The 14,473-nt window shown below is 38.7% G+C and overlaps 1 protein-coding gene across 1 annotated transcript in view; it reads left to right on the plus strand.

The window, feature by feature from the left end:
- Positions 1–961: 961 nt before the first annotated feature.
- TBC1D23 (TBC1 domain family member 23) overlaps positions 962–14,473 on the plus strand; it is a 57,728-nt gene continuing 44,216 nt past the window's right edge. Inside the window, exon 1 of the mRNA XM_070368347.1 lies at positions 962–1,199. Coding sequence (XP_070224448.1) covers positions 1,147–1,199 — 53 coding nt within the window. The 5' untranslated portion in view covers positions 962–1,146. The remainder of the gene's footprint in view (positions 1,200–14,473) is intronic.

Genomic DNA, 14,473 nt, shown 5'->3' on the forward strand with positions numbered 1-14,473 from the left:
AGAACAAAAAGCCCCTGCTTTGGTGGTGATGGTGGGAACCGAGCTTGGACGTGCAGGCAGAGGTGGCCACCAATGTGGAGTGAAGGGGAAGTAGGGTGGGAAGAGATAAAACGTAGCAGCTCTCTCTGCTTGGAACTCCAGAGTTCTAGATTCTAAATTTGGACTTGACTTTCTGTGTTTACATATGAAATATGTTTATAAACATGCAATGTCAAGTCCAAATTTATAATTCTAGCCTTGGTGGCTCAGGCGGTAAAGAATCCTCCTGCAATGCAGGAGACCAGGGTTCGATCCCCGTGTAGAGAAGAGCCCCTAGAGAAAGGAATGGCAACCTACTCTAGTATTCTTGCCTGGAGTATTCCATGGATAGAGGATCCTGGAGGGCTACAGTCCATGGGGTCGTAAAGAGTCGAATAGGACTGAGCCACTTTTCACTTTCACTTCCATGTTTATATATGAAAGATGTTTATAAAGGTGGGAGCCTAGAACACACCTCCTTCGCTGCTACTGCTAAGTCGCTTCAGTCGTGTCCGACTCTGTGCAACCCCATAGACGGCAGCCCACCAGGCTCCCCCGTCCCTGGGATTCTCCAGGCAAGAACACTGGAGTGGGCTTCCATTTCCTTCTCCTTTACTGTTTAGCTTTTTAAAAAACAACTTTTAAAGCATTCAGACATAAAGTATATGGCCTCCACTTGTACTTTTGACCGCTCCATCTTCCCTATGGCATTTCCCCTTCGCTCCTCCCTCCACTGCTTAAAACTGTCAAATATGACTCTAAGCAGGACGCTAAGACGCAAAGAAGACGCTAACTGGACGCCAAAAAGGGACGCTTACAAGGGCCTCTTTCTGGGACCCACGCTCTTGCCAAACCCCACCCACTGCGTCCGGCCCAGGGCCCGCGGCATCCTGGGACGTGTAGTCTTTGGAAGGGCAGCGGCTCTCCAAGTCTCCTCCTCCAAGTTGCCGTTCGCCCTCGGGACGTCGTGACGTCGCGTTCTTCCCGTCCTTCGCCTCCTCCCTCTCTCTTCCTTTCCCTCTCCAGAAGCTTGGTCCCAGACTTCCGAGGACCTTTTACGACGTTGGGTATAAGTCGGTCTCGGCGCCGGGTCCACTTTTCGGCAAAGTGACGTGGACGTCAACAGCAATGGCGGAAGGAGAAGAGGTCCTGCCACTGCCGACGTCGGGCGACGAAGGCTGGTGAGTAGAAGCCCCGGGCTGCTTCGCACTGCCCTTCTTTTCTGCGTTGTCACCACCCTGCCCGTCCCCGCGTCCCCGGCTGGCGCCGGCATGGAACGGGAAGACCGGTGCTCGAAGCCCGGAGCCCTGCCCCGCCCCCTCTGCCTGCCGGGTTCCCCTCTGCCAGCACGGTCCTAGGGGCTAAAGCCAGACTCGGAGGGAGAGGGATCTCGTCCAGGTGCTGGGCCTCAGTTGACCCTTCCAGCTTCATCCGCCGGCTTCCAAAATGTGCTGGAGAAGGGTGGCTTCGGGGCTGGGTTTGGCCGGAGTCCCTGGCCCGGGGAGTCAGAGTAGGCTGCTGGTTAGGAAGGAAGTTTCGCGGATGCAGATCTCAGGCACTGGAATACTCTTTGAAGAAAAGACCACTTGAAATGACTGCCGTAGCCTTTGCTTGGTTCAGAGGTTGACTGGTACACCTAGGGATGACTCCCTCCCACATAACTGAGACATTTTTAGTTCTAGTTTTCATTTCTCATTTCGCGTTCCAACAGTTTCCACCTTTCGTCTCTTCCACACATCTTTTTCCTTCCTGCTATTTTGCTCACAACTCTATTTCAGAGCGTTGGATGCGACGTAGGACACCGCTGTTGCTGTCCTCAAGGCTTTGCGCGCTTACCTGATTTACAGTCAGGGTTGTGGGGAGGACTTCTGACAATTTTTGGTAGGCTTTAGTCACCTAGCGTTGTTACTCTCTGGGAAAATCTCCTATTTTTGAAATAGTTGATCTTCACAGTACACTTTTAGAGATAACATCATTTAAAAAATGGAACCTTTAGAGGCTTGTCGAATTTTTACAATTGATCTAAGTGCATTGACCACAGGTATTAGATAGTTTTGAATTTGCCTGTTCATCATATATGTATAGCTCACTAGCACTCTATTTGTCTAATAATAATAATCCAGGACATTTGTAGACATGGAGTTTAATCCCTCTGAAAGAACTGGAAATCGTTGAAAGGGATAGATAATATAGTAATAGTAATTGAGAAATTCAGCTCTCACTTAGCAGACATCAGGCATCACCTTAGCATCAATATATGTACTATTGATGAAGGTGTAAGATAAAAACTTACCTAGATGTACTTTCTTTTCTCAATTGACTTACCTTGGAGTTGGGGAGCTGTAGAGGTACACTCGGTAAGAAGATAAAATTGCCCTAGTTCTTTGGACGTATTAATAAAAGTGTTGTCAAAGTTCTGGGAGACAGAAACCACGTCCATTTGGAGTCATTGGGGAAAGCTGTATGGGGGCGGGGGTGTTTGAATTAGGCCTTGAAGAATGAGTAGGATTTAGACCAGTGCTGTCCAATAGAAATGCACTGTGAACCACATAGTAATTTAAAATTTTCTAGTAGCCATGTTAAAAACTAAAAAGAAACAGGTGAAAATAATTTTAATTATGTATCTTCTTTAATTGAATATATCCAAAACCTTTCAACATGTAATCATTGTTAAAAAACAAACAAACAATACTTTCACATCTTTTTTGTACCGGGTCTTCAAAACTCGATGTGTATTTTACACTTTACTGCTCATCTCAGTCCGGTCTAGCCGTGTTTCAAATGTTAAATAGCCACTCGTGGCTGGCAGCTAAGGTGCAGGGTCAAATTAACAGAGTAGAAAGGTCTCTGAATGAAGTAATAGCATGAGCAAGGACATAGACAAGAAAATTGATGATTTGTTTGGAGAGTAATGACTAGGATGTCATAAAGTTTGCTGTTTTGGAAGAGTGAATTTGTTGTAGTGTAAACTGGCTGTCATCAACTGATTGAAGGCCAGGAGGGAAAGTATTTCTAGAGAAAAGGTGTCTTTGGGGAGTTCTTAGGTTGGGCAGATTGTGAACTTATGTCTGGTTCAGAGGGGCAAGGACCGTGGAGTGAACGGTTGCTGGTGGTGGCATTTGTTTTCTTGTAGCGTTGCTGTTTCTTTGGTGAGGCTTCCCGTTTTTGCTCTTTTTATTTTCATGAGTGGAAGAACCCTGAGTGTTCTCTTGATTTTTATTCTCCCTCCATTCTCTTCTTTTTTTTTTATTATTTGTATTATTTTATTGCTTATTTTAATAGTTTTTCTTTAAGAAAAATACATTTCAGATTAAAATTACAGATTTTGATTTTTGAAAACAGTTAAAGGAATAGCTGTTTATAATAATCTATGGCTGCTGCTGCTGCTGCTAAGTCGCTTCATTCATGTCCGACTCTGTTCAATCCCATAGAAGGCAGCCCACCAGGCTCCCCCATCCCTGGGACTCTCCAGGCAAGAACACTGGAGTGGGTTGCCATTTCCTTCTCCAAATCTATGGCTTCTATAGTCTAAATTCAAGATGTTCATTTTACTACGAAGTAGTGTGTGAATATGTGAGTGTGTGCTTGGGTATGTTTGTACAGAGACAGAAAGCTGACTGAAGTGAATTAGCTTTTTATTCACTAATTTCTCCTCCTTAAAAAAAAAAAAAAAAAAAAAAAACACTAATACACATCATTTGTAAACCCTATAATAATAAAATTTTAAGTAATCAATGAAAACTCTCTCCAAGCCTCTTCTGTTCACACACCTACTTAAATATGATATGTACCCTCCAGAGCGGATTCATTTTGATATTTGGCAAAACTAATACAATTATGTAAATTTTAAAATAAAATAAAATTAAAAAAAAATAATGTGAACTTATACATATATTTAGAGATGTATGCATGTACCTGTCTCCTTAGTTACCTATTATCTAACTAGGTAAAACAAAAAAACCTCCATTCTCTTCTAATCTTTATCCTTTTTCTGTACTCATTGCACTCACTGGTCCCCTAGAAGTGAATTTGAATAGAGTCAGAAAAGACATTCGCATTTGGAGCCACAAGTTCAGTAAAGCCTCTGTCCTTAGAGTGCTTCTTGTATACACTGGAGCAGCTTTATTCTTTAAAAAAAGAAATGTTGTGACATATTTATTGTAATCTTTCTAGATAGAAAATTTTCTGAAATGTGTTAAACATCTTGTTGTGTAACTGAACTCATCTTAAAGATTTAGGGTCATTCAGTTTACAAATGTGAGTGTATAAGAATAAAACTAGGTCCCTGTCCTTAAGGAATTTGTGGTCTAGTTAGAGGAGGCAGGTTTAAAGACATCATTTACTGTTATACTTCTGTAATACATTGAGACCTTTAAGGCCTATCTAGGCAGAAAGCGTAGACTGTTGCTGCTTAAATGCCCCTCGACAGCCATCCCTTTTTGAGTTTGCTTTTCATTAGTTTTTCCTGTATGCTTTCTTTGTTGTCAGTGGTATCTCACTCTTTGATCCTGATCTGTGAAACTCGGTAGCTGAACTTGTTAAATTATCTGTTCATTTGTAAAGAGGCTCAGGATGGGGCCTGAAGAACTTAAAAGTACAAGATGTCACTTTTACTTATTTACTGTTTTTTAGTTATGCTCTGGATCGGTGCTTTTCAGAATTTAAATGTGCATTGGGATTACCTGGAGAGCTTGTTAAATTTCAGATTCTGGTTCAGTAAGTTTGCTTGGGACCTGGAATTCCATATTTCTGACCGACCACTACTGGGCGATGGCATTTCTTGTTCATAGTTCTAGGTGATGTATATCTCCAATGAGTTGGTCAGGGGAATTTTTCTCTTTACTATTTATATTGTATCATCTAACACATTATACTGTATATATTACATAATTATACTTTAGTTTTAATCTGATTGCATGTTTTACCACTGTTCGGTATTTTATTTATTTCTTTATCATTGCTTTGGGAGAACTTTGTCTAGTTGTGGCAAGCGGGCACTACTCTTCGTTGTGGTGCTTGGGCATCTCGTCGCGGTGACTTCTCCTGTTGCAGAGCACCGGCTCTAGGTGCTTGGGGGTTTTGGGGCTTAGTTGCTCTGTGTCCTGTGAAATCTTCTTGAACCAGGGACCGAACCCATGTCCTCTGCATTGGCAGATGGATTCTTATCCACGACAAAACCAGGGAAGTCCTGTTGTTGTTCTTTAGATAGTGAACTTCCCAAGGGCAGTGCTGATGGCAGGTGGCTCAAATGTTTGTTGTCTGAATGAAGATACAGATTTTTGTAAAATCATGTGCAGTAATATACCAAGATGTCATTTCATATAAATTTTCTGACTCCAGTGTTTTTGTAAGCTGCGTGATTATTTGCTGGTGTAATACTTATATTTTTATGGAAATCTAGGGTTATCAGAAACTGCCTCAGCTCCCAAACTTTCTGAAATTGCAGCCATGTAAACTCAGAGAGCATGGAGAAGTCCTTGTAAAATTGTTTACAGTTTGAAATAAATTTAATTAAATAATATAAGCTACAGATCTGAAAATAACAGAAGTGTTAAATTATTGTAGTTCAATGATTGGTCATTCTTCTGGGTATTGAAGAAACCAGGCTTGCGATTGTGGCTTTCATTTTCTGAGACTTTCTTTCTGAAATAACTCCTTAAAATCTAAAGTCTTGATTAAAAATTTTTGTTTTGGTAAAGACATTGTGCAACAACTGTTGGTATTTTGAGTTTGCTAAGTTAAAATTTTTTGTAGAGCTTTTCTTAAATTTGTTGCTAAGCTTTTGTTAAAATTGTAGAAATATCAGTTTCATAAAGAGGCTTCTATTGTTAATTTGAGATGTGAATAGGAATTGTTTTGAGAATAATGAGGTCTTTTTCGAAGTTTTGTGCACTTTGTAAATAGTATTCTGTGCTTTCCATTTCATAAGCATGGAAATAGAGATTTAAATTATCACTCGGATTATTAGGTGGTAGCAATTTCAGAATGATATAATCAATAAAGAAATACATTTACTATGAAAGAGAATGAAACCTGTTGCTTAGAATATTGATAGCTTGTAGTTCTGGGAAGACTAGATATTATCTTACATAAAATGAAGAGAAAGTGAACCATATTGGTGTGAATTAGGAGTTTTTATGTTGACAACTGTTTGATTTTGTGAGGGCAGACAGAAGTTAGAAATTAAGAAGACTTACTTTGTTTATGCTATTTATATGAATGTTATTATAATTTGGGTTTTACTGTTTTTGGAGGTAATTCCTAAATAAGAATTCACTTGTTCCTTGTTCCTGTGGATGTTTTAATACCCACAGGTAAGAGTTAGTAATTGGTTTTTGCATGCTAAAGAAATGTATTCAGTGAATTTCTTTCCATGTACTTGTACTCACTGCTAGGAGTACAGGTGCATCCCTGTAAGTATAGGGAGGCGGTTCAGGTAATTCTGCACTACTGAGTGTACTCCGGTACACAGCCAACTCACGGGTAGGTGTCTTCTGAGCAGAATTGATAAAGTATGCCTACAAGTCATTTCTGCTGCTTATGGTGAAATGTGGATTCTACTTGGTATAAATCAAAGGCAGTCCAGTCCTCCCACACCATCTATTAAAAAGCAAAATAGAGGTTAGCAAAGCATTCTTAATTCATTCAGCTAACATTAACTAAATACTGGTTATATTCAAGCTGCTATGTAGTGTTTAAAAAAAATTGAAACGTTTAAAACCAAAACTGTGCATTGTTCTGATTTGCTTTGGCATTTCAATTTTTTCATCATTTAAAGAAGCAGTGCTTGAAGTGACTTATTTAGATATTGAGAATTACATACAGAAAGCAAATCAGCCCCATATATTAAGTTCATAAGAGCAAATTGTTGTTTGTTGGGAATGCAAGAGCAGTAGGAACCAGTTAAAAGAAAACCTATTTCCTGAAATTTAATGTACATTTATTTTTAAGGGTCTGTCTCACCTTTTTCACCTGAGTTGAGAAAAGGATGACTAATTAAATAATGTGTTTTACATCTTCCTTCTTCTTGAAGATTAAAGGAGTTTGTTCTTGTCTTTAAGCTGACATAGCATTTTATTGGATTTTTCATTCCAAACCGAATGCTGTAATGTGTCCTTTCCTTACTTTCAAGCAGTTGTTATGTAAAACTAGTTGTTGTGGTGTTTAATGATTTTAGTAAGAAGAAAACATGTAAGAAAATACTATATGTTTGTATAGAACTTTATCCTTTGTTATACAAAGGATAACATGCTTATATATACTGTCTCATTTTGGCTCTTAGAACAATTCTATGAGAAAGGGAAATTATGAGTTATTGTCCTTTTCTTGTTAGGGCTGAGAAGATAGGCATAGGGAGTTTAGACAATATACCCAGTGAGTGGAAAATCTGGGACTTAAACTCATGGCTCTCTAAGCCCTTTCTTTCTAAAGTTGATTGCATACACTGTGTATAGTTTGCAGATACTTTAACAGATAGAGAGAACCCAGTTAAAAATATGCTAATCTTACATTAAATCACCATGTGTTCTGAACATACGGTATTTAAAGATGTGCTTTGTTGACCACATGTGTGCATTATCTGTGGAACCTATAAGGCTCTGAGGCTATGCACAGGCTTTGTGCACAGGCCACATTGCCTTTCTTGAATCCACAAGAAGGGGTAATTCATGACTGTTGTGGTGGGATGGGATACAGAGCGTTATGTACTATAATTTCATATCTCTTTGGTTTTCATAATCTGTTCTCATGCCTCTTGGCAAAAATCACTTAAATAGATCAGTTTTTTTATGTTGAGATACTGTGGTTACAAATATCATCTAGATTATATATCTAATATTTTATATATTTAACTACATGTATTTATGTAATTATATATTAATTATATGTGAATACATAAGTAATATATATGTATCTATATCATTTGGAAATAAAGTTATAATTTATTTTGATTTACTTATTTAGTCTGTGAGAACGTAATAGTGATATTTAATTAGAACATATAAATAATTATACAGTTTTAATTACTATCACCTCAGTAATTTTTTCATTGTTTATATTCAGTGATGTTAGGGAAATAAGAAACTTGCTTTTAAAATAGCTTTCTTGTGGTCACTGTCCCCTTTAAATAGTTTCTAGTCTCTGTTTTGAGGTATAAAAGTGACACAGAGGATGTATTCATCTTATGAGCAGTTGAATACCAAACATTCTTGAACTTATTTTGTAGATTCCATTTAGATCTAACCACTGACATGAAAATAAATTGAGTTCCTTTTTTGTTGAATAAGTTATCACTGATAGATGGAATTCAGGTTAAAAAAATAAGTCCATTATGTGTTTCTTTGTCCATCTCTGATCTCCATTGGTAAAATATCTTTGGGAAGAACTGCCTAAATGTTGCAAAATATTGTCACCTCATTTGCAGTTACTGTTTCTTTATCTTCCAAAATAGTGGTTTCATGAAAAGGAATATTGGTGGTCTTTCTATTCTCATTCCAGTTTTTTTTTTTCTGTTTATTTATTTTTTAATTGAAGGAGAATTGCTTTACAGAATTTTGTTGTTTTCTGTCAGACCTCAACATGAATCATCCATTGGTATTATATATCCCCTCCCTTTTGAACTGCCTCCCATCTCCCTCCCCACCCCACCCCTCTAGGTGGATGTGGAACCCCTGTTTGGGTTTCCTGAGACATACAGCAATTTCCCATTGGCTGTCTATTTTACATATGGTAATGTAAGTTTCCATGTTACTCCTTCCATACATCTCACCCTCTCCTCCTGTCTCCCCATGTCCATAAGTCTATTTTGTATGTGTGTTTGTCCATTGTTGCCCTGCAGATACATTCTTCAGTACCATTTTTCTAGGTTCTGTATATATGCATTAGTATACGATATTTATCTTTCTCTTTCTGACTTACTTCACTCTGTATAATAGGCTTTAGGTTCATCCACCTCCTTAGAACTGACTCAAATGTGTTCGTGTTTATGGCTGAGTAATATTCTATTGTGTATATGTACCACAACTTTTTTATCCATTCATCTGTTGATGGACATCTAGGTTGCTTCTCTGTTCTAAGTATTGTAAATAGTGCTGCAGTGAACAATGGGATACTGTTGTCTTTCTCTCATTCCAGTTTGAGTAAAGTGGAAATTTGTATTAGAAACAGGTAAAGTGCTGTTTTGTGTTGACTTGTGCTGTTTTCATCGCCTTCTTTCTCTGAGGTAAAAGAGGTACACTATTTTCAGTTTCCAGATGAACTAGTGCTTTGGTTGTTGGGTTGGGGAAAGACTGTGATGCATTTCTTTGTGCACTAAATGTGCTAGAAAATCACCTTATGTGTATAGAAAAGAACAGACTGTTGGGGACTTTTTGCTTTGAGGAAGCATAGAAGAGGGAAAGGTTTAGAGCACTCTCTAAGGTTAACTTTTCATTAGTGGAGAGAGAGTTCTCCCTTTTGTGCACCAAGTCTTACAGTGAATGCATCGCAGCGTTACACGTACGGTAAAGTTGTGAGCACTTTTTTCTTTCAATGCTTGCACAAAAATTCCTGAGTTCATTGTTAGCAGAGGAAGGGGCACCATTGGTATACCATTGGTGCAATTTGATCTACATGGATTATGGGTCAAAAATAAGTTTATAAAAATTTAAAGCATCTGCTCCATTTGTAATGTAGCTAATTTTAGTAGTTTACAGAGCAACACAGTGCTGAAATATTGCAGCTATCGTGTATGCTTGTCCTCTTAGACAAGGAGGACTAGATTTAGCACTTTCTCTACTTGGCAAAGCTCCTAGTTAAATTCTGCAGATGATTACAGTATTTGATAGGGGAATCTCCTGAAACTGCTTTGGTAGATCTGATCCTGATAATAGTTTCACTGTTTCTTCTTTCAAGCTGGTGGAGTGTTGTTTTTCCCATATGTCTATTTTAACAAATATACATTTTGTTAAAATGCTGTAATAAGTGTGGCTGACTCTGACAAGAATCCAGATAAATTCAAGATTTCACAATTAACAAATTTTGCTGTCATGGACTGTAAGGTGTCATGGTCATTTCCAAATGTGTCATCATACTATTTGTTCTTGGAATGCTTTGGTAGTTTGAGATTGGTATTTAAAAACATGTTGCATATTACATATTATGGTCAATTCCATCCATATCTACTGTACAATTGAATCTGTAACAACGTTCTCTTATCTTCACTTCTAACAAATGTCACGCAAAATAAGTTCAGACAGATCTTCGGTGCTGATGTCTCATGACCTGGGCATTAGGAAACAACCGGAAGTATGACAGCACAAGTGAAATCTTGCAGCCACAACTCAGTATGTGCAACTTGCCACTGTTACACAATTTGCTGGTGCTCACAAGTAGTTAGCTGGCTATTTTTTTAGTTTTGAATAACTGATCAGAAGCTTGTGCCATGTATGCATGGAGAAGCTGGCCGCACATTGCTTAACCTGTGCTCATAGTGGCTTATGTTCTAAGCACACCAAGGGACGGCCATAGCACTGCTGGCAGTCAGGTTTGAACGGTAGCCTATGCAGTAGAAATAACATGCTTGGTGTTTACAAGCAAGTGTTGGCTTTTATTGATTTCCCCAGTAATGCAGTTTTTGTCTTTTTATTTTAATCAAATAATAATGTATCTTAGATCTTGACCACTTTGAACACAAAACTAATTTTTTTTTTTTTTAATTTGTCATTTGGGTTTTCTCTAGTTTCTCTGTACTCTGCATTTAAGCTTGCTGCTGCTGCTGCTAAGCTTAGGTGACTATATACATTCTAGGTCCTAAGTGGTTTTTTTTTTTAAACTACTCTTTGATTTTTAAAATAATAATAGAAAAGGGTGTGATTTTAAAGAATTTTGAAAGCTAGTAAAGTTGACATTATTTACTTAATAGACTGAGAATTAAGACAATTGGTTTCCAACCTAGAAAATACTCTAAGTGTTTCAGCAACTTATCTTAGTATGCTCGGGGGACAGTCTATTCTGAAGTTAAATAGGCCATAGGAAATCATAGAGGCCTGATAGGCTGCTGGGAATGATTGCTTAATTCTAGAGCTACTTCATACGTATGCTTTCTACATAAAAAAACCCACGCTTCTTGAATGCTTATTTTGTCTCTGAAGATTTAATCTTGACTAAATGAAGAGTGACTTATGTCCCTACACTCAGGTTTGCTCTTACCTCTAATTTTAGTGTTTCCCACATTTCACTGTTGCCTCACTTGCGCCTCATGAGTGCTGACACAAGCGCCCCGCAGTGGCTCATGTGAGCAGCAGCTCACTGTCCGACGCTCTTCTTTTTGGGGAACAGTGAGTCTGCACTGCCTTTGGAGTCTTGTACAAGACTGAGCAAGAAAGTTGGGAAAGACAAAGTCAGGTAAGGTGTAGTTATTAAGATGAAATAGAAAGCAGAGAGTGGGAGTGATATTCTAGTAGAAAAGAAGATAATTCATGTGCTGTATAAATACTCTCCACGTCTTTTGATTAGATGGTATCTGATTCTACGCCGTTTTATAGGTGAAGAAACTGAGTTTGTATCTTAGGTCACACAGCTGTTAAAGGTGTGTGGAATCTGATGTCACGTTTTCTGACTTTAAATTTTATACAATTTTCTCTGTAACACACTGTCTCTAAGTCACTATATTCATGATTCTTGATGCTTTTGCTACTGAGCTGCCATGGCAACTGTTTAGGAGTCTGTTCCTTTCTGATAGTTATTTAACAAGTAGTATCAATTTGAGAAATTAAAGAGGCAAGGCAAACTCTTTCCCTCAGCAACCCTAGGGTATATGGTTTGGACCCTTCATAGTGATGTGCTCACATCACTGAAATGGTAAATGAAGGTTGACATACAAGCTTCCTCTTAAAGCCCTAAATTAAAGAGTCTCTAAACTTTTTCTGTTACTCTTTTATTACATTTTTATTGAGGCAGAGGAACCAGAGATCAAATTGCCAACATCTGCTGGATCATGGAAAAAGCAAGAGAGTTCCAGAAAAACATCTATTTCTGCTTTATTGACTATGCCAAAGCCTTTGACTGTGTGGATCACAATAAATTGTGGAAAATTCTGAAAGAGATGGGAATACCAGACCACCTGACCTGCCTCTTGAGAAACCTATATGCAGTTCAGGAAGCAACAGTTAGAACTGGACATGGAACAACAGACTGGTTCCAAATAGGAAAAGGAGTATGTCAAGGCTATATATTGTCACCCTGCTTATTTAACTTATATGCAGAGTACATCATGAGAAACGCTGGGCTAGAAGAAGCACAAGATGGAATCATGACTGCAGAAGAACTATCAATAACCTCAGATATGCAGATGACACCACCCTTATGGCAGAAAGTGAAGAGGAACTCAAAAGCCTCTTGATGAAAGTGAAAGAGGAGAGTGAAAAAGTTGGCTTAAAGCTCAACATTCAGAAAACAAAGATCATGGCATCCGGTCCCATCACTTCATGGGAAATAGATGGGGAAACAGTGGAAACAGTGTCAGACTTTATTTTCTTGGGCTCCAAAATCACTGCAGATGGTGATTGCAGCCATGAAATTAAAAGACGCTTACTCTTTGGAAGGAAAGTTATGACCAACCTAGATAGCATATTGAAAAGCAGATATTACTTTGCCAACAAAGGTCCGTCTAGTCAAGGCTATGGTTTTTCCAGTGGTCATGTATGGATGTGAGAGTTGAACTGTGAAGAAAGCTGAGTGCTGAAGAATTGATGCTTTTGAACTGTGGTGTTGGAGAAGACTCTTGAGAGTCCCTTGGACTGCAAGATCAGTCCTGGGTGTTCTTTGGAAGGACTGATGCTGAAGCTGAAGCTCCAATACTTTGGCCACCTCATGTGAAGAGTTGATTCATTGGAAAAGACCCTGATGCTAGGAGGGATTGGGGGCAGGAGGAGAAGGGGACAACAGAAGATGAGATGGCTGGATGGCATCACAGACTCGATGGACGTGAGTTTGAGTGAACTCCGGGAGTTGGTGATGGACAGGGAGGCCTGGCGTGCTGTGATTCATGGGGTCGCAAAGAGTCAGACACAACTGAGCGACTGAACTGAACTGAAACCTTTCTTTTTTATTATTATTTTTTACTCTTTTATTACATTTTATTGAGATGTAATTTATGAATCATGAAATACACATTTCAAGTGTACAGTTCAGTGGTTTTAGTATATTTCCAGAGTTAAGCAATCATCACCCATGATCTAAGTTTAGAGTATTTTCATTACCCCCAAAGAAACCCCATACCCATTAGTATCCCTCTTATTCCCCTGTCACTTCGGGTCCTGATGATCCACCTTCTGTCTGTATACATTTGCTATTTTAGACATTGCATGTAAATGAGATCTTACAATGTGTGGCCTTTGTGTCTGTTTTCTTTCACTGAGCATAATTCTCAAGGTCCATGCACGCGTTGCATGTTGTCAGCACTTCATTCCTTTTTATTGCTTAGTATTCCAGTGTATGAACACACATTCATAAGATGATGATGTTTCTACTTTTCGGCTTTTATGAATAATGCATACATTTAGGTTCTACTTTTTGGCTATTATGAAGAATACATAGAACTAATGTTACAGATATTTTTTAAAAGTTTTTTGTCGTTGCCCTTTTTAATGTGGTAAAGCATACATAACATAAAATTCACCATTTTAACAGGTACAGTCAAGTGACATTCCGTACATTTACAGTGTTGTGCAGCCATCATCATCCCAAACAAGAACTCTGCCTACTAAGCAGTAGTTCCCCATTGCCCCTACCTCCGGCCTCTGGTAATCTCTGTTCTACTTTCTGTCTCTTTGAATTTCCCTATTTTAGTTACCTTATGTGAGTGGAATCATACGCTGTTTGCCCTTTTTTTTTTTTTTCAATGCCATTCTCCCAAAATCTTCCCACCCTCTCCCTCTCCCACAAAGTCCATAAGACTGTTCTATACGTCAGTGTCTCTTTTGCTGTCTCGTATACAGGGTTATCGTTACCATCTTTCTAAATTCCATATATATGCGTTAGTATACTGTATTGGTGTTTTTCCTTCTGGCTTACTTCACTCTGTATAATAGGCTCCAGTTTCATCCACCTCATTAGAACTGATTCAAATGTATTCTTTTTAATGGCTGAGTAATACTCCATTGCGTATATGTACCACAGCTTTCTTATCCATTCATCTGCTGATGGACATCTAGGTTGCTTCCATGTCCTGGCTATTATAAACAGTGCTGCGATGAACATTGGGGGTACACGTGTCTCTTTCCCTTCTGGTTTCCTCAGTGTGTATGCCCAGCAGTGGGATTGCTGGATCATAAGGCAGTTCTATTTCCAGTTTTTTAAGGAATCTCCACACTGTTCTCCATAGTGGCTGTACTAGTTTGCATTCCCACCAACAGTGTAAGAGGGTTCCCTTTTCTCCACACCCTCTCCAGCATTTATTATTTGTAGACTTTTGGAT

Source organism: Bos mutus, chromosome 1 (assembly GCF_027580195.1).
Source record: "Bos mutus isolate GX-2022 chromosome 1, NWIPB_WYAK_1.1, whole genome shotgun sequence".
Taxonomy (NCBI): domain Eukaryota; kingdom Metazoa; phylum Chordata; class Mammalia; order Artiodactyla; family Bovidae; genus Bos; species Bos mutus.